Source organism: Schistocerca gregaria, chromosome 1 (genome assembly GCF_023897955.1).
Source record: "Schistocerca gregaria isolate iqSchGreg1 chromosome 1, iqSchGreg1.2, whole genome shotgun sequence".
In the NCBI taxonomy this organism is placed as follows: Eukaryota; Metazoa; Arthropoda; class Insecta; order Orthoptera; family Acrididae; genus Schistocerca; species Schistocerca gregaria.
The window spans coordinates 692,952,974-692,974,625 of NC_064920.1; the positions used below are offsets into that span (position 1 = coordinate 692,952,974).

The 21,652-nt window shown below is 42.8% G+C and overlaps 1 protein-coding gene across 1 annotated transcript in view; it reads right to left on the reverse strand.

The window, feature by feature from the left end:
• LOC126302399 (lachesin-like) overlaps nt 1-21,652 on the reverse strand; it is a 1,147,869-nt gene that overhangs the window by 137,221 nt on the left and 988,996 nt on the right. Inside the window, exons 6-7 of the mRNA XM_049991738.1 lie at nt 10,138-10,422; nt 7,962-8,024 (exon numbers count right to left, since the gene is read on the reverse strand). Of these exons, the coding sequence (XP_049847695.1) occupies nt 7,962-8,024; nt 10,138-10,422 (348 nt within the window). The remainder of the gene's footprint in view (nt 1-7,961; nt 8,025-10,137; nt 10,423-21,652) is intronic.

Genomic DNA, 21,652 nt, shown 5'->3' on the forward strand with positions numbered 1-21,652 from the left:
AGTTCTGCGATACAGGTAGATGACCTGTAGAGTCCATACAGTAATGGTTGTAACTTTAGAGTCCTTTTCTCGTCGTAGGTAACGTGAAAATGAGCACTAAATAAATTATGTTGTGCAAATGAGACTCTTTACTACATTTCATTGTCATTTGCCATGTGAACTTTCTTATTTGATTGCTACTGAAGATCAGGTTGAACAATTAATATTGGACCACCATACCAAAGGCAACTAAAAACAACGACAAGGAGATCAGCAACATGTGACCACACATATCATCCACAGCCATCTTCTCGCTTTCCTGCACAGAGATCACGGCACCAGAAGGCTGTGTAACAGGTTGGAATGCTGTGGAACATGTTAGGTGCATGCTAGTGGCATTGCCTAAACTGGCTGACAAGCGTGTGAGGAAGCAAGCAAAGGATTTTTAATTTTTTTTTCAATCGCATTGAGAACAGTCTAGTTTTTCCTGATACTGCTCAGGGAAACCAAAACGCAAAAATCTAAATCTGGAATGCAATTCTGGGATTTTAAAATGTTTTTTCCCAGTGCCGTCAACTACTGTTTTGCTCTGCCAGGCTCGCTCTTCGATAAGATCATAGTGATGCTGGTATTCTAACAAGGGGAATGTGCTATTGAAAATACCCTGAATGGTGAAATTCGTTGACCCTTTCCCAACAGCCTGCCAGCTGTGGACGCCTGATGATCGTGGATGGACGCGCCTTCCAAACTCATCAGACTCTTGACAGATATACTTCACGACATCGTAACAGTTCAGATCACAAACTTTTCTTCATCATTTTAATAGTTATGGCAAATCTAAATACGAACTTATCATTTAGGTTGTCCTCTTCTAAAACCACACATCATTTAATTTCAAGACTTTGCGAATGTGGAACGATAATCTTTTCAGCTCAGATTGAGTGGGTTTATTGAATGCGAAGCATCTCATTTGCTTTTAACTGCACTGTATTATTGTCTAAAAAAAACTCACAAACTGCCATGAAAACCAGGAAATGTTTCGATTATTTCCTCGTTCCTCATTTATTTTAGTTGTAGATACAGGGTTCCCTCATGACTCACAGATTTTTAGCAATATTTAACAGCGAAACTGAAGACGGTATACATACACTAATTAGCTAAAACATTAGGATCTCTGCCTACCTCTGGTAGCACTTCATGCGCGTCAAACGGGAAGGGGAGTGTACAGGGTGGTCAGAAAGAATTTGAAAAGCTTGTGAGGGTGTTGCAGGGTAGGTTGTGTTGAGAAATAAGTCTTAAGAAAAACCTTATATACGTTGCACCATTTCCGGTTTAATTACCATCGAAGTTAGCCAATGAGATTTAGCGCGCGCAAATTCAAGCGGTCCGCCAGATACAACTTGCGTGACTTGGTCTCATAACGTAGATCATAGCGTACAAGACTGCGCATCAGTTGAGAGGGGTTCGATCTTTGCTACTGTCCCATGTACACTTTTTGTATCACTCTCTAGTTCGGTCTTAAGAAACGAAACATCGTGTCTGGTAGTCTGCTTGAATTTGCACGCGCAACAGCACCATTGGCTAACTCCAATGCTAATTCAATCGGAAAAGATGCAACGTATCGAATTTGTTTCGTAACAATTATTTCTCAGCACAGCATCCCCTACAACACCGTTATAAGATTTTCGGAGTGTTTACGCTCACCCTGTATAAGCGTCGCAGAGACGAATAAGGACCAATGATATATGGGTCTCAAATAGGGAAAGCCATTGATAAAGCGCCTTTGACAAAGAGCAGACGCAGGATAGGCGGGAGACCGTGGTGATGTGACGACAGAGTACAGTGCTGGTATTGGAGCACCCGTTCAGTGCACGTTGTTGAACATGGGTCTCGGCAGCAGACAGCCCCAATGTGTTTTACGTTGACCCAGGGGCAGTGCTACGTAGTGCGTTGACATTCACCTGGGCTTTCATGGGTCCAGTGGTAGTAATCGAAGGCAATATTGCAGCTGTGGAGTAAGTGAATATCGCGGCAGACCACATGCAGCCCTTTCAACTTGATGTGTTTCACGATGATATGGCGTCTGCCAGCAAGATAACTGGCTCCGTCACAAGGCAACGACCGTACTTTGGCGGTTTGAGAAACATTATAATGAATTCTCATTGATGTCTTGGCCGAAAAACTAGCCTTATCCCTAACATCTGGGAGGCTATAGGGCATCACCTCTGCATCCACAGGTCACAGCCGTCAATTGCTGGAAATGCACAGACATCTGGTGCCATATATATCCGGAACTTTGCAAAAGACAAGTCGAATGCCTACCACGCAAAATCGCTGTTGTGCTGCGTTTAAAAGGTGAAACAAGACCCTATTATTTAGACGAACAAAATGTTTTGGCTCGTCAGTGTAACTTAGGAAAAAAAAGGCATAGCTAGCATCAACCCGAAGGATGGTTTGAATATCACAGAGCTTCACTAGTTATGGGCCTGTAGGTGTGGGTTGCCATTCCCTTCTTCCTAGACTTACACAGTCAGTTATTGAGGAACTTGCAATTTAGCGTGGACTTCGAACCAAGCAACTCGTTTACATTATCAAATACTGCCAGAGGTGACAGCAATGATAAGTAACGAATAAAAATCATAGACTAATCAGAGACCGATATCGTGACCTCCACTCTATCAGTAAGCCACTTCTTATTTTACTGACCAAACATTTCAAATTCGTGAAGAAACAATTCGAAAAACATAACCTATCACTTGCGAAGCCGGTTATGTGAGTGTCCTCAAAAGACGTTAGCTCTGCTCACACGCTTCAGGATATTTGTCTATTGAGTTAATAGCTGTTCTAATCTAGTATTGGTTAACTAACGTTACTAACACCAGCATATTGCACCAAACTCCGTGAATTCCTGTGTGGTATCTAACACTACATATTGTTCTCAAGTAAGATGTTATTATAACCAGACAATGCTTGTGCACTGCTGAAACAAGTTTTAAGTTTACTTAGTTTCTTGTGACTATTCGCCAGGGTAAAAATTTATGTAAAATGAAATTGTTAAAAGGGACTTAATACATGGATTGACTCCACCGTTTACGACTGTAGTTATACACTCCAGGAAATGGAAAAAAGAACACATTGACACCGGTGTGTCAGACCCACCATACTTGCTCCGGACACTGCGAGAGGGCTGTACAAGCAATGATCACACGCACGGCACAGCGGACACACCAGGAACCGCGGTGTTGGCCGTCGAATGGCGCTAGCTGCGCAGCATTTGTGCACCGCCGCCGTCAGTGTCAGCCAGTTTGCCGTGGCATACGGAGCTCCATCGCAGTCTTTAACACTGGTAGCATGCCGCGACAGCGTGGACGTGAACCGTATGTGCAGTTGACGGACTTTGAGCGAGGGCGTATAGTGGGCATGCGGGAGACCGGGTGGACGTACCGCCGAATTGCTCAACACGTGGGGCGTGATGTCTCCATAGTACCTCGATGTTGTCGCCAGTGGTCGGCGGAAGGTGCACGTGCCCGTCGACCTGGGACCGGACCGCAGCGACGCACGGATGCACGCCAAGACCGTAGGATCCTACGCAGTGCCGTAGGGGAGCGCACCGCCACTTCCCAGCAAATTAGGGACACTGTTGCTCCTGGGGTATGGGCGAGGACCATTCGCAACCGTCTCGATGAAGCTGGGCTACGGTCCCGCACACCGTTAGGCCGTCTTCCGCTCACGCCCCAACATCGTGCAGCCCGCCTCCAGTGGTGTCGCGACAGGCGTGAATGGAGGGACGAATGGAGACGTGTCGTCTTCAGCGATGAGAGTCGCTTCTGTCTTGGTGCCAATGATGGTCGTATGCGTGTTTGGCGCCGTGCAGGTGAGCGCCACAATCAGGACTGCATACGACCGAGGCACACAGGGCCAACACCCGGCATCATGGTGTGGGGAGCGATCTCCTACACTGGCCGTACACCTCTGGTGATCGTCGAGGGGACACTGAATAGTGCACGGTACATCCAAACCGTCATCGAACCCATCGTTCTACCATTCCTAGACTGGCAAGTGAACTTGCTGTTCCAACAGGACAATGCACGTCTGCATGTATCCCGTGCCACCCAACGTGCTCTCGAAGGTGTAAGTCAACTACCCTGGCCAGCAAGATCTCCGGATCTGTCCCCCATTGAGCATGTTTGGGACTTGATGAAGCGTCGTTTCACGCGGTCTGCACGTCCAGCACGAACGCTGGTCCAACTGAGGCGCCAGGTGGAAATGGCATGGCAAGCCGTTCCACAGGACTACATCCAGCATCTGTACGATCGTCTCCATGGGAGAATAGCAGCCTGCATTGCTGCGAAAGGTGGATATACACTGTACTAGTGCCGACATTGTGCATGCTCTGTTGCCTGTGTCTATGTGCCTGTGGTTCTGTCAGTGTGATCATGTGATGTATCTGACCCCAGGAATGTGACAATGAATTCACGGTGTTCTTATTTCAATCTCCAGGAGTGTATGTACAGTAGATGATTCTGAACCAAGTGTTTGGCGATATGGAACCAATCGTCGTAACTGAATGTATCAGGAAATACGAGGACTGCACTGACGTTTGTGTCGTTACCTTAAAAATTTTTTTGTGAAGTGACGGACGAGTTGTGGCGCCCTGAAAATATTCTAAGTTCCGAGTTGGCGGCCACCGCTCGGGCCGTTTGGCAAGGCGCGGCTCGTTAGCAAGCGCGTGGTGCCTCAGAACGGCCGCAGCACGTGGTCCAGCGCCCTCGTGGCTGTGAATTCCGCTGTGACGAGGACGGTGCTTTGTGTCGATGAAGGAGACGCGCTGGGAGTGCCAAAGATGGCGGACTTTGTAAAGCCTTAATGGCAGACATTTCACAGTTCGTATGGAAATTAATAGTAGCCAAATGAATCATGATACCTCAGAAAGAAACATTACTGTTATTTACACGACGATTCTGATGGTGTTATCTGATTTTCAATATCTTTATTAGTTTAAAGTTTAGTATCTGACGGTAAATTACACAAGTAACACCTAGCAACGAATTTCCAAAATATAAACGCTTCATCCGATTTTGTCAATCGCCGTGTATTAAGAAAGCTATTAGTGTAAACGTAAATTGGTATGAATTACAGGCATGTAATTTGAATAGTACATGAGTTATTGGAGGTCAAAATGGCCGAATACTATCGATCGCGTCAGGCCATAAGTACTCCATAGTTACACTAAAAAATCGGTAGCAGCATGCTTATAAATATATTTATTCGTCTATGTCTTTGTTCATATCCGTAATATACTATTCATGAAGAAATTGGTTAAATATTTACTGTGTTTTAGAAAGCACAGTGACATTAGGCTACTGGCCTAGCTTTTGTTGCTATTCCTTAGACATATGTTTATTTAATTTGTTTATGTATTTAATCATGTATGTTAGAGCGTGTTTATGGTCCAGCCGTAAAGTAACGAACGATGGTCGAAGTAGAGAGGATGTAAAATGTAGACTGGCAATGGCAAGGAAAGCGTTTTTGAAGGAGAGAAATTTGTTAACATCGAGTATAGATTTAAGTGTCAGGAAGTCGTTTTTGAAAGTATTTGTATGGAGCGTAGCCATGTATGGATGTCAAACGTGAGCGATAAATAGTTTAGACAAGAAGAGAATAGAAGCTTTCGAAATGTGGTGCTACAGAAGAATGCTGAATATTAGATGGGTAGATTACATAACTAATGAGAAGGTATTGAACAGAATTAGGGAGAAGAGAAATTTGTGGCACAACTTGACTAGAAGAAGGGATCGGTTGGTAGGACATATTCTGAGGCTTCAAGGGATCACCAATTTAGTATTGGAGGGCAGTGTGAAGGGTAAAAATCGTAGAGGGAGACCAAGAGATGAATAGACTAAACAGATTCAGTAGGATGTAGGTTGTAGTAGGTACTGGGAGATGAAGAAGCTTGCACAGGATAGAGTAGCATGGAGAGCTGCATCAAACCAGTCTCTGGACTGAAGGCCACAACAACAACAACAAATGTAAATACAGTATTTCGAATGTGTTTCATTATGTTTGTGTCGATGCGTTAGCTTGAAGACATGGCGCAAGCGTTCTAGCCAATCACAGCGCTCGTGAATTGGGAGACTGGATGGGTGCGGGGGAAGAGCAATGTTTCGAGAGAGGACAAAGTAATTCTGAGCAGGATGGCACAGGACACGGACAGTACGGGACAGGACACAGGAGTGAGCGATGGACACGTACAGTACAGCGCGACGGAGGCCCAGTCGGCGGAAAGACTTGGACAGTGGACCAGTTAGCGCATGGTCGCGGAGGCTAGAAATATTTCAGCATGCCGACCTGTGCTCTTGTGTGATTTCCGTGGCTTCTACAGTGAAGACGTAGTGTGCGTTTAGAAGAGAATGTCTCGCTAACTATGTTGCCGTTCGTAACTAATTATCTGCAGTACGAATCTATTGTTTCCCTGTTATTTAACTTATATTTTATTTAATTGTTGGACCATCGACACCAATAAGTGTTTGGCAGAAATATCCAGCATTCTCGAAAGTACTTCTACTATTGTACTCTTCATTTAAAGTCGTTAAGGTAGAACCTGCAGATTTTATTTAATTGCAATCTTTCTTTTATTAATGTCTATATTACATTCAAAAATCGCAATTTGCCGAGTGATAGGAACTGTCGACCATTCGATTCATGTTGGTATTATTATCGTACACTGTAGACTCAGCAGTATTTGGCCTGTAATGCGGCAACTACGTATCCCAGCCCCTAGACAACTAAACCAGCCAAAACTTTTAATATTGCAACTTTGAATCGGAGGGTGCGTACTTATTTGAAAGCCCGCATAATAAGTCATCCGTGACGAGTTGTGCTGAACAACCGCCCATGGGTTTGCCTGATTTCGTCGGTGTATCACTGCAAAATAGAAATCGAAGAGGAATAGGCACTAGAATCCTGGTCGCCTCTCTCACTGTGCAACAGGCAACGGGAGTACATGAGAGAGCGTGGCAGAACTTTATGCGGCGTTGTAATGCAGTATCGAGACTGCGACGCTCACTTTGGACAACCGCTTTGAGCTTCAGTTTTCGTTACAAGATACAAGTTGTTCATGTCGATAAAAAAAGTATATGATCCATCACTGGCTATTACTTCCTGACATCAGAATACTCAGCTCAGGATCCTCTAAAAACTGTACAGCGAGCCTAGAGGTTTGATCCACCCTATTTATAAGTCAAATCTTTTATTTGCGTCATTACAATTTCAGTGCTTCCTTTGACATATCACTCATAGAGAGTTTAGGCAACGAATATAATTGTACATCAATGGTGTGCTTTCGGGCGTTCAGTCGAGTTGTTGACTCCATTTTCATATACCAGTGTCTGCTACAACATTTATGCACCAAGCAGTCTGCCTGAAGTCCAGGCAGCGAGTGGACATTACAGTACAGCTCACATCACTTTAAGTCAATCATCGGAAGATTGTGCATAAAAGCAGAGTCAACAACTCGGTCTGAGGCGCCTAGTCAGTGTCCGCGCGGCTCCCCGCGTCGGAGGTTCGAGTCCTCCCTCGGGCATGGATGTGTCTGTTGTCCTTATCGTAGTTTTAGTTAGATTAAGTAGTGGGTAAGCTTAGGGACCGATGATCTCAACAGTTTGATCCCATTACACCTTACCACAAATTTCCAAATTTTCAGCAGCTCGACAGAACACCATTAATCAAACACGCCGAGAAATCTCGTGAGATCATGTAAATGTGCGTTTTGGAGAGAACACTCAGTAATATTTTGATATATTTACAATGGTTACTCTTTCTTCGGTACAGGCTGTATGATTTGAGAAATAACCAAACGGGAGCGAATATCTCTGCTGAATGTAAAGTCTGAACTTGAAGATGGAATACTGCTAAAGTCACATATTCTGAGGTCACCGAATATAATTTGCAATTATTTTAGGTCATAATATCGTACAACGTACCCTCTTTGGCTGATCCACTACGGACTTCGGTAGCTTTCGGCGAGGACGATGCTCGAGGAATTTCTGCAAGATGAGAAAAGTTAGAATTGTTAAAAAGTTCTTCCACCTGCTGAAAATCTACTGTAAGTACACTTTATCAAAAGATCTCTAGAGAACATAATTATTGAAGCTTCATACAGTTTCACTTATTTGTATACAGCTTTTCCTGGAAGCAGTAAAACAGAGATGTCATCAATACCAAATTGAGACAAAAAACACTTCATTTTCCATCGTATCTATTTGATATAATTATTTTCTATGTGCATGATAAATGCTAATAGTCATACGTTTTGCTTTCTCAAAGGGAACGGACACTTATAATTTGTTGCATTAAATGAAACGCACCAGAACTTATAGAAACTGGTACCGAATACAGGAGTGCAGATATACTTGAGGTTTACTAACTGGGTTTAGACAATGAAATCGAGAAACAGAAGAACAGACTACAATTCCAACCAGACAGAAACTGAGAACTAGATGACAACCGAAATTTGCTATCATAGTGTTTCCGAAAGAAAGATGTGATGAGTTGTTTACCTTAAATTCGAAAGATTTGCTTAAGAAAATAAATATTTGTTCTCATATAATGCTGGCGAGCTCAGTAACTTGAATTCTTCTTGGGATAACAATGAAAATAAATGCAGCCACAAAGGAAGAGAAAGGAAGTACGGCGTGTTATATATATATAATATTGCCGTAGGAGCTGAAAAGTAGGCAAACGAATTCAAGGAAGGTAACTGCGTAAAAAGTTACATAAATGAGATAAGTTTGATGAAAGAACGGAATTTTTTTTACGCCTGCCAGTTTTACTAAACACATTTCTTGTAACCATTTTGAGCGGTTCAAACAAATGTGAAGTCCATTTATGTTGGATGGCATCAGAAATAAAGCGAAGAAAACAGATTAGTGGATCTCCTGTTATAAATAATTAATTTGAAGTGCAAAGTGTAACAATCGATCATTTCTGAACAAAAGAGTAATAAAGTAATGAAACCAGTACTGATCCTTGTCGTTGTGGTCTTCAGTCCTGAGACTGGTTTGATGCAGCTCTCCATGCTACTCTATCCTAAACTGGTGATCCCTTGATGTCCCAGAACATGTCCTACCAACCGATACCTTCTTCTAGTCAAGCTGTGCCACAAACTTCTCTTCTCCCCAATCCTATTCAATACCTCCTCATTAGTTACGTGATCTACCCATCTAATCTTCAGCATTCTTCTGTAGCACCAAATTTCCAAAGCTTCTATTCTCTTCTTGTCCAAACCATTTATGGTCTATGTTTCTCTTCCATGCATGGCTACACTCCATACAAATACTTTCAGAAACGACTGCCTTACACTTAAATCTATACTCGATGTTAACAAATTTCTCTTCTTCTGAAACGCTTTCCTTGCCATTGGCAGTCTACATTTTATATCCTCTCTACTTCGACCATCATCAGTTATTTTGTTCCCCAAAAAGCAAAACTCCTTTACTACTTTAAGTGTCTCATTTCCTAATCTAATTCCCTCAGCATCACCCGACTTAATTCGACTATATTCCATTATCCTCGTTTTGCTTTTGTTGATGTTCATCTTATATCCTCTTTTCAAGACACTATCCATTCCGTTCAACTGCTCTTTCAAGTCTTTTGCTGTCTATGACAGAATTGAATGCCATCGCCGAACCTCAAAGTTTTTATTTCTTCTTCATGGATTTTAATACCTACTCCGAACTTTTCTTTTGTTTCCTTCACTGCCTGCTCAATATAGAGAATGAATAACATCGGGGAGAGGCTACAACCCTGTCTTACTTCCTTCCCAACCCCTGCTTCCCTTTCATTTCCCTCGACTCTTATAACTGCCATCTGGTTTGTGTACAAACTGTAGATAGCCTTTCGCTCCCTGTATTTTACCCCTGCCACCTTTACAATTTGTTCATATCATTACACATTCTTGGCGGGACGTAAGGTAACATTACAGTTTGTACATTGTATGTGTCAAAAGGCACATACGAAAGGGGCAATGCATTGGCACTGTATAGTACGAGCCGAAGGATCGCATGAAGCCAGTGGGAACACTAATGCCAATGAAAAAACAACTAATTAACTTAAAGTGTGTGGTTTGAGTGGTACTGTAACGTCAGTGTGTAGACTGACCGTAGAGCCGGATGGAGCCCTCGGTCTCGCCGAGCGAATTCTTGGAGATGCAGCGGTAGTTGCCGAAGTCCGGAGCGGCGAGGTCGCGCACGGTGAGTCGCATGTGGGAGCGGTAGGCGTCCTCGCGGGACTCGGTGACGTACTTGCCGGTGGGCAGCAGCATGACGCTGTCGTACACCCAGTAGCTGATGGCGCGCGGGTACGCCTCGGCGTGGCAGTCCAGCGTGACGTCGGTGCCCGCCGGAGCGCCCACCAGCTGGTTCGGCACCCAGATCATCGGCGAGACTATGGCAGCACACAACGCCGCTCTGCAGGCACTGCTTCTGAACACCAGGCGCTAGACTCAAGGCATGTCAGAGCCCAATATTCAACCTAGATTGATCACCCAAAGTAGTAGAAAATACTCTTTTCATGGGATGCTACAGACATAAGTGCTGTATTGGGATGTGACGTGGATAGCTCAGTGCTGTCTCCTGATCACACAACTTTTAATTTTTTTCTTCGTGAAATAAGCGAAATAAGCGTAAATAGCGAAACTCCATTGCCCATTACATTGCATCAATTCTGAAATTGTTACTGCCGAGGTATGCGTTATACTCATGCAGGAGAACTATGTAAAATTTGAAATTTATTTATACACTACTGGCCATTAAAATTGCTACACCAAGAAGAAATGCAGATAATAAACGGTTATTCATTGGACAAATATATTATACTAGGACTGACATGTGATTACATATCCACGCAGTTTGGGCGCATAGATCCTGAGAAATCAGTACCCAGAACAACCAACTCTGGCCTTAATAACGGCCTTGATACGCCTGGGCACTGAGTCAAACAGAGCTTGGATGGCGTGTACAGGTACAGCTGTTCATGCAGCTTCAACACGATACCACAGTTCATCAAGAGTAGTGAATGGCGTATTGTGACGAGCCAGTTGCTCGACCACCATTGACCAGACGTTTTCAGTTGGTTAGAGATCTGGCGAATGTGCTGGCCAGGTCAGCAGTCGAACATTTTCTGCTTCCAGAAAGGCCCGTACAGGACCTGCAACATGCGGTCGTGCATTATCCTGCTGAAAGGTAGGGTTCCGCAGGGATCGAATGAAGGGTACAGCCACGGGTGGTAACACACCTGAAATGTAACGTCCACTGTTCAAAGTGCCGTCAATGCGAACAAGTGGTGACCGAGACGTGTAACCAATGGCACTCCATACCATCACGCCGGGTGATACGCCAGTATGGCGATGACGAATACACGCTTCCAATGTGCGTTCACCGCGATGTCGCCAAACATGGATGCGACCATCATGATGCTAGAACCAGAACCTAGATTCGTCCGAAAAAAATGACGTTTTTCCATTCGTGCACCCAGGTTCGTCGTTGAGTACACTATCGCAGGCGCTCCTGTCTGTGATGCAGCGTCAAGGGTAACCGCAGCCATGGTCTCTGAGCTGATAGTCCATGCTGTTGCAAACGTCGTCGAACTGTTCGTGCAGATGGTTGTTGTCTTGCAAACGCCCCCATCTGTTGACTCAGGGATCGAGACATGGCTGCACGATCCGTTACAGCCATGCGGATAACAGGCCTGTCATCTCGACTGCTAGTGATACGAGACCGTTGGGATCCAGCACGGCGTTCCGTATTACCCTCCTGAACACACCGATTCCATATTCTGCTAACAGTCATTGGACCTCGACTAACGCGAGCAGCAATGTGGCGATACTATAAACCGCAATCGCGATAGGCTACAATCCTACCTTTATCAAAGTCGGAAACGTGATGGTACGCAATTCTCCTCCTTACATGAGGCATCACAACAACGTTTCACCAGGTAACGCCGGTGAACTGCTGTTTATGTATGAGAAATCGGTTGGAAACTTTCCTCATGTCAACACGTTGTAGGTGGCGCCACCGGCGTCATCCTTGTGTGAATGCTCTGAAAAGCTAATCATTTGCATATAACAGCATCTTACTCCTGTCGGTTAAATTTCGCGTCTGTAGGACGTCATCTTCATGGTGTAGCAATTTTAATGGCCAGTAGTGTAGTTAAGCTTCTGTCATTAAAGGTTTTTCAGTTAACAATAAAAATCACAGTAACCAATCACACTTGTTGACCTTAGCACTATGCATTTGAAAGAGTTACACCGTCTGCACAGGATGCAGTGGCCGGTGCAAAGTCACCAATTTTCATCTGAAGCGCTGGGCAGGTTCATTCATTTGTTCCGAAAGAGAGGCTGGCATCGTTAGTCCGCTTTTTGCAATTGGTGAACTGCGATGACAGCAGCAAGGTGCACGCCCTGCAATTTTTCTCCAACAATTTTGCGCAAACTATTCGTTAAAACATTTCATTTTGCGTTACTAAAAGGTTTAAATGTCAGTTTCATGGTGACTTGCCCATCATTTCGTTAATGCTCATAGTTGTGATATTTGTATTTAAGAAGACCGTGCGCAAAATTCGATAAAGATTGCAGTGAAAAACAGTGCTTGGTACAATTTTCATTTGGTGCATACAACAAAAATATGTTGTGAGATATGAAATTTAGCACAGATACTGAATTTTTATTTAGACTTGGGATGGCCTCTGTCTGTCACCTATCTCGAGAAAACTTAACTAATCTATCAAATTCATTTACGACTGCACAGGCCAGTGATAGCCCAGGATGGAATATCCATTACATTCATCATATCTAATAAACGGTTTGAGATGTCAAAAAGGGACTTTGGCAAATGATAGCACACAGATATTTCCATATGGTTATTATGCAAAACTTTATTATCTCCCGCATTTTTCCTCTAACTACAGGCTTTTTCGAATGTAATTTTTAAGAGCTGTCGATAGCTGGTGAAACAGGAAATGCTGCGGATTTTGGACAGCATTAGTGAAGGTATTACACACTTATTATTGTACCAAGGGTGTGCTTTTTCATAAGCTATTGACCATACTTACCCTCAGTTCCTCACTTAAAACAGTAAATAAACCACTATTTCCGAATTCTCTTGCAGTTGCGTCTGCACAGCATGTTAGTGAGGTGACACTGTGTAAATGCTGCTGTCTTTTGGCAAAAGAGCAAATTTTATCATGGAAACAAGAGAAAAGTAGGCTTTCCTCACAATTCGCAAGACGCTTCTCTGAAAATTACAAATGGTTAACAAGTCAGGTGAAAATAAATCTCTGCTTGTGTTGCATTTTCAGCAGAATTTCTGTTAGATACTAATTGAAGTAGAAGTGGGAAGTAGTTAATTTTGGATGCCCGCCATGCAAGCTTGGACATGGAGAGGCTCCACTTAATATATGCAAAAAATATGAAAGTAGGTGTCAATTGAGAACGCCGCTTCCCCTCCAGCTCTCGACATTGCCTGCCCGTAAATCCCACCACAACTGCTCTCCCATACTTGCCCTGTCGACTGCTCATCTGGCAGCTACGTTATTCCGCACACCGTACTTCCAGCATCATGCGGATTGTTTTAAATTAACAAAACATGGACGCTCTCTACATACAATCTGACAAGTTGTGGTACAGTCTTTACATGATCGCAGGTCGATTTGAGAGTCGTATCTACGACATACTGTCTACCTTTGGACGTAAGTGGTCAATGTGTCTGAACGCTGTGCAGGAGAACCACGTTGAGATCTCGGTTCTGCCAGCGCTATTTTCTTGATTGGAGGACTGGAGCGATCTGCACTCACTCTCGTGACGTCAGTCGAGGAGGTGCTTGAGTGAGAGGTAAAACTCCAAGGTCTGGGAACGTCAAAACGGACGGGTGAGAGGAGTCTAATCCCATATACCTCCATACTACATCCCAATGACACCAGTTCCACAGGATAACGAGGCGGCAGATCGGTAGTAAAAGGTCCATTAGGGTCCACACGTGGAAGTGATACATACGGTACGAAACGCGTCTACCTTGGCGCGAAAATCTTTAATACAGGGTATACGTGTGTGCTACTACACACACCTATTAGCCTCAAAGACCTGATGTCACCTATCTGTCCGTTAACGCGGTGTATCTCTGGGTATAAACTGCAACGTGTATCTTCACACGGTGAGTAAGGTTTGTCGGGTTCCAGCTAGTCAGAATGCGCTTTGGAAAGCCATGTGGTCATAGCGTAGAGCGACGTTTCCGATCCTGTTGCCATGACAACGTCCGTGCCGTGCTGACGTATAAACGCTTTGTCTTGTCCTCTAAAGATTGGTACTTTCAACAGACTTTGTTCTAGGTTATGGTGAGATCGTTTCTGGCTTCGCACAGTTGTGCTCTATTTAAGTGATTTTAAATTAGGTGTCCTTTGAGGTGACGGAGAATTAAATTTCTTTTCGCGATATACCGTATTTTGCAATCGTATTTGTTGTGGGATCATTAGGTCATTGATTACCATTTCAACTTCTTTTATAACACTTGAGTACCAGTATCCAGTTTCAGAGTAAGTCACTTACCGTTTCGATTGGCTTATCTTCATGCTTTCTGTGAGGAACCTCCTGTTGTGGAATGTATTTTATTTTCTAAATTTGACGTTTACTAGAACTTAACAGATAGCAGAAGCTTCCTTAAGCAGAGCTGTAGAATACAATGGCAACGAATGGGGAGCTGGTTCGCACGATGGTAGTAGTGAAGAATGGACCATATAGTATGGCGCGGAGGGAATCATAGGAGTGGGGAAAAGTACGTGACCCTTGAGACCGAACGTTGCTTGGCAACCAGTCCGTAGGGGAACCAAAATTATTCTGGCGTGAAACTTCAAATTTTCTTAATTAATATTAATGCACTTTTGACATAGAAAATACTAGGTGGAGCGTATTGGTTATCAGGGATTTAATACCATAATCATGCATAGTAAACCGGTTAATTCATTAGACGAAGCAATAATGTTAAACTACTGAAGACGTAGAAACTATTAGGAAATTGTACGATGTTAGCAAGAGATTTCGGATGCGCACCAATCTTGCCAGTCGGCGGTAGGAGATTCTCAGAGTCTGTTGTTATGTGACAGCCAGTCTTACCATATTCTCCATTTTGTTGACTTTTTGATTGAAATAGTTTCGAAGTGTTACTGTTTTACGATGTTTGCTCAAAAACGCGTTAACGGCAGGTCGGGACTTATTTCAAGTTAATTAACTGTCCAAAGGTAGCCTGCTTGCCTCTTCTGAAGAATCCAGTGCACTACAAGAACTGCTTCGAGGGACTACTTCTATGAGCGATTCAAGGACAACACGTAGAAAGAAATCTTACATGTCGATTCATTAAGATAATCCACAAAAGGTTCAGCATAAGTAGCGCAGTCTCGGGTGGGAAGGCATTACCAGCTATAATGTACGTAACCTACACAACTTTCTACGGAATCGCGGCTGAACTGAGAAACTTTTATGTCGGTTTAGTACAGGGCAAGGATTTTGCATCTATCACACAAAAGTCAATGCTTCAGAAATTAATAACATTTCGTAATTTTCTTGTCTGTCAAATCCGGTGAAGATGTAAAGCACGTCGTCTATTGAATTGTATTTATACTTGAAACATGTTGTCGTACGTATGAAATTTGAGTATTATATTGCATTTGAGTTCAGTCAGAATTTTACGTATTTAATATACTGCTCCTTGGTCTTTGTTCAAACTTTAAATGTGTTCACTCAAGAACTACACTATAGAAACGTTCGCCATTCTTCTTAATTGTATTTAAAATTAAGGTGAATCAGCCTGAGTTAAGCAACGTTCGCAGTTACATAATGCAAGAATTTTCAGCTGTGTCCGTAAGTTTAGTCACTATCAAACTTCGAGACACGTGCCGATGAGAATGGAGTCATCGAGATAGTTTCTGCTACCACACAAGCTTATGTTTTCTTCAGGTTATTAGGTAGTGTAGCACACAGATAGTAAAAAGATTTCTCTAGCACAAATTGTGTGTATAAAATACAGTTTCTTTACATACAGTCAGTAAACGAATGGGGTCTACAGTACAGATTCTAATTTCAAGTTCATCTTGATTACCTGTGGTTAAGCCCCTTCCTTCCGTCGTGTATTGTTAAAGTTTCTCCCTCTCAGCAACTTTAGTCATCACAGATCGCGTTTCCTTATATGCACGTCAGTTTTAATATAAATGGGTAAAATTTCAAGGCTTAGAAATGGTCATAATCTGATATGAACATCTAGTTAGAGTTAAATAAAGGAGAGAATGCTTTCAAATAACCGTTTCTTTCAGTGTTAATTTGTAGACTGTGTGTAATACAAACACAACTGAAAGACCCTTGCACATGTTGCTCAGAGAAGTCATACGTGAAAATCATCATGTCTTGTTAATTTAAATAAATCCGCCTGATGATGGAGAATAAATTTCAGAAGCGCTTAGCGGGAAGATCAGTAAATGAGAGTGGTTATAGTTACTTGTATTTACAACTGAGATTCATAACAACCAGGACTAGGTTCATCGCAAAATTTTGTATTGAAGATTTTTTCGCTTGTATCAATGTGGTTCACAGACTATACCAAGGATAAGCCTTTGCTCACGATAAGTATGGGCCCTCCTGTAATTGTGCACTCTTCCTGATAACATACCCTAATGTGAGTCCGATTTGAGTATTGCTGAGTACGCCATTTGTTCTTTGGTCTCAGAAACTCTGTTCCACATGCTACCGCTCTTTGACTGCGTACGTAAGACAGACTGACAGAAAATGTGAAGTATCCAGAAAAGAGGATCATATGTCAGAGTAACTTTTTAAATCATTGGCGATTACACAAATAGTTGCAACTCTCTGTGGCTGTGACAGGTAGAACTGCCACCATGGTGCGTTAGTGTTGTTCGTGTTTAGTGTTGTTATCAGGCCTGGCAGGGGATTTAAGGGGCGTGAACAGCGTCAGATACTTACTGATAACTGAGAAGGGTATGTTAATGTTGCGTACACCTTTGAGACAGCGTTATCAGCACTTCACATATTTTGAAAAGGGGCCTCACTGTGGATCTCCATTTGACTTCTTGGTTCAGTCTTGTAGTATCCAGATTTTTGGGGCATTCGGATGTGACAGCGGTCCGTTGTTGAGCTCCATGGGAAAGTGAGAGCAGACATATTCGTCAAAAAGGCTCCGATCGATCACCAAAATGGCTCTGAGCACTATGGGACTTAACTTCTGAGGTCATCGGTCTCCTAGAACTTAGAACTACTTAAACCTAACTAACCTAAGGACACCACACACATCCATGCCCGAGGCGGGATTCGAACCTGCGACCGTAGCGGTCGCTCGGTTCCAGACTACAGCGCCTATAACGGCACGGCCCCTCCGGACGGCAATCGCCACACAAGAGGTTCGACATATTGTGCACCAAGCACATCCTAACCCGGTCACATCTGCGTCTGCCATACGTGAACAAGGAATTGATTTTCTACAGCATTCTGTGTCTTGCCGCACCATTGGTCGAAGAACAGCACCAGATGGGATAGGGAATAGCCATCTCGTGAATAGGCTGCCGTTGAAACCACAACACAAAAGGTTGCAGTAGAATGCTGCTGGCACTGGGAAGCATGAACTGGTGATTAATTGCGTCCCTCTGTGTTCACCAATGAATCGTGGTTCTCCTCTACGCGAGATGACCATCTTCGGCGAGTGTGGCGGAAACCCGAGGAGAGGTCCCATTCTTACAATGTTCTGGAGAGGCACAGAGCGTAATGCTTCTGGCATCATAGTGGGGAATCGTCAGGTATGACGTCAGGTCAAGGCTGATAGTGATTGAGAGAACTCCGGCGGCACAATGGTATATCACTGACATCCTGTGTCCCCATATATTACCTGTTATATGACATCATAGTGATGCCATTTTTCAATAGGGCATTGCTGTTCACACATGACGGGGGTCTCCACCATTTGCCATAGAGGGGCCTGATGACGGTGGAATGGACCACCTAATAGGGTCGCATTTAAATAAATATTAAGTACAGAGAGTAGTTGCCGGTGTTATATAATTGGTTCACATGTAATTGTCAGCTGCTATCGAGCCATCCGTTTGAAGATGGATGTTTGAAAACAATGGCCTTATGACTCTTTCCCACCCCAATCAGTGCATGTATCTGGTCAGAGAGGATTCAACGTCACACTGATAAATCGGTAGATACTACTAAGTTGACTCGCTTTTGTAATCACTGATATAAAATAACGTACCCTCTCAAGCCGTGAAGTTTCAGTTCGTTTCCTACTCGCACTTCTGCTACTTCACTTCTTTTCATTGTTAGCTCGGCACCCAGATTCGATTCAGACGTTGATGAGCCCCCCCCCCCCCCCCCCTCCGCCCCTCTATATCTGTCTCCATCTGTCTGCCTACATTCGGAAGGCCGTAAGACGACGAGTTTGCAGTATTCTTTATGAATGATTATTTACTGACAGTTACTAGATTCAGAGGCCTTTCTGTAACATGATGGCTCTCGCCATAAGTTCATAAGTAAATTACTCTAACTGAAAACACTATGTCGTAAATTGTGGGAAAAGCAAGCAGGATAACATGTGGGGACGATACTGGATTCAAATACAGCATCTCCATCCATCTGTCTGCGTTTAAGCTTTCCATTGGTCCCCTAGATATTTTCGGGAGAGTGCTGGAATTGTTCCTTCAACAAGAATTCTAGTTCTAATTGTTGTTCAACTGTTGCAAACTGTATTTCACTATGTCGCACATTTCAATTCGGAAATAGCCGCCACAACAGAGACAATCAGTATGGAAGCCAATCAGGACTTTCAGTGATCAGTTAGTGTCAGAAATATATGAGGTATACTTTCCAGGGAATTATATTGGTGTATTCGCATTCTCTATGGTAGTAGTAATGCTACCTCGGGGAAATTATGTTCTAAGACATGTGAGTACGAAGTGGATCAGTTTGGACTGGAATCAAGTTCGTGTGCAGTAGGGTTCCGATCTACATTCTGTCTTTCACATTCAGTCTGCTGCGAGTTTCCCGAACTACTTGGGGATTTTCCCGCCCTGACTTCCCTCTTTCACCACCTCAGCTTATGCTTCGCCTCTAATGACCACAACCTCAACCAAACGTTCACTGCAACCTTTCGTCTGATGTTCTCACATACCGTCTTAATGAAAGCCTGTCAGTACAGCTTAACGAACAGAATTCCCAATGTTTCTATGATTATCTTGAAAGTAGAATGGGATATGGCCGCTTGGAATGATACTACAAGGCCACTCTTTTTCGCCTTTTGTCTTTTTTTGTCTTTGCATAATTGACAAACGTAAACAGCCTGTTTGTATTTTTAATACGTCGGTAAAAAGAAATACAATCTTCACAATTTTTCTCTGTGTTATCCATGCACGTTTAGGAACAACAGGACCGGGTCATGTATTTCACTGATTCCACTGTCAGAGGTAACAGAACGATTGTAGCTTATAACATTCGAGTCGGTCGTTTCCGGATCAAGATCCCTTACCTCAAATTGATACGTTTACCCTTCTCCATCACTCCTGAAAGTGTGTGACATCATCACCGTATCACTCTTATAATACTGTATTGCAGCACTAAACAGGACCAAAAAGATAATTTCAAAGAAGTACGTAAGCGTTAATATCAGTGTAAAAATATGAACGGCTAATGAAGAGTATGTGCTTAGTAGCCTAAATTCTTCTATTATTTAAACGAGTTTACTGTGTGTAAAAAAGGGTCCATTGAGTTAGAAAAGATAAGTATTTCTTGGTCTTTCATCTTATACCAGTACATCTACATTGTGGAAGAAACTGTAAACTGCGGGGAACTTTTACAGTTTCAAGTAACAGATGTTCAAGTCCTAATACAAACTGATCATTGGCCTCGATAAAAGATTTTCTGATTATGTTAATATACCAAAAGACTTATTATGGATGACAGAGCTAACTATTTTTTTCACATTTCCTTCTGATTTTCATTTTTCCCCACTTTTTCTGATCTTACCAACTAGCGGTAGGGAACCTTATCCTCAGGGAGATAATTACTACAGTAGCTTCAGGTTAGATAAGTCCCGCGATATTAGCGCTGGATAGTTCCGTTAATTGTGCTGTGTATTCTTCCGCAGGCCCTCTTAGAGCAAATAACAAATCGCGACGTGACGCAGTTCCCAACAATACCGAGGTCCCTCTAGCAGCTGACGCCGTTGCTTAGCATCAGTTTGAGACGAGTCGAATGGCAAGCAACACGAATGTTATCGTGTCATTCAGCAAAGTCACACGAAAACCGTGAAATGCAGAAAGTGTATGGACTAATGACAGCAGCCAGAAGGTAAACCTTCAACCAACATCGGAGCAACGACAATCCATGGCATCCAAAAGAACAGGAGTCAACTGGACTTCACATCTCTGCGGACGAACAACATAAATTATCACAGGCATGTATGTTTAATTATGTGGAGACCCTCGACAATGCTGTTGTATTCAGGGTAATACTATTTTGTAAAGCCAGTCAGCGAGATTGTTTTACGGCAGTTTGTCTGAGGCTGTTTGTGCTGGAAGTGTATGGATTTTCTAAATTTTGTAGTTACAAGCAATTGGAATACTACAAAATATACGTTCTCAGACGAGGTTTCCTTGCTAAGTGCTCTTTGCATTCGCTCATGTAAATATTATTTAACACATGAAGTGTGTCAACAATGCATCTTGAAATACGTTTTCGATGTGCACATATCATAAGAAATAATAGGTTTTTTAAAGAATTTGTAAAAGATTATAGACAGATTTTGCACACTGAGCTAGTATTTTTCTGAGTAAACTGATTTGCCTTTTAAATCCTAGTCATCTTATAGACGGAATGACCTACAATTTGAAATTGTTATTACTGTTTACATATGATGTGTGAGCTTCATCGTCTGTGTGCTAGTGAGTTTCGTATCCTCACTCCCAGACAGTGCATCCACATTTTCTTGTCCTGTCGCCTCCCTAATGCCAAATAGGTAGAGGCCGCTAGAATCCGACCTCTAAAATGTACTAATTCACATCGCTGCCAATTTTGGCGATCAAAGGCAATAGGCCCACACTAAAGTCGTCATTATTTAATACTGTAATTTCGGTGATAAGTAATTTATTTCAGTGAGTGTAATTTGTGGATAAGCTCTTGGGCTATTGTGAACACCATAATATGATATTTTCAGGTAGTTCCGTCGATGTTGTGTTCATTAAGGACCCCATACACGAGTATATATCGCTGGCAATTACTGGAGTAATATGGCCTGTAATCTGTCACTCTCTTCGAGCCTGTCACTCACGAACGGCTTACCAAGCTGTGTTCAAACAATATTTCGAGTGTCGGTATGTGGGGAAGATTTGTTATGTAAAATTATCTCCTAGCAAAAAGGTGTATGCGGACTACTACCCGCAAGAAAACAGGAGTTGAAATTTATTAAACTTATTTTGGAACGTTTTTTTGTTCCTCTTAAATTATTTGCCCCCTACATAAAAAACCTCTTGAAAGTGTCCACAATTTTGGTATTATCTTATATCAGTTCGTTATTAACCATTAAAGAAATTTCCTCATTTTCCTCATTCCTTTTTCCTGATCAGTTTCCAC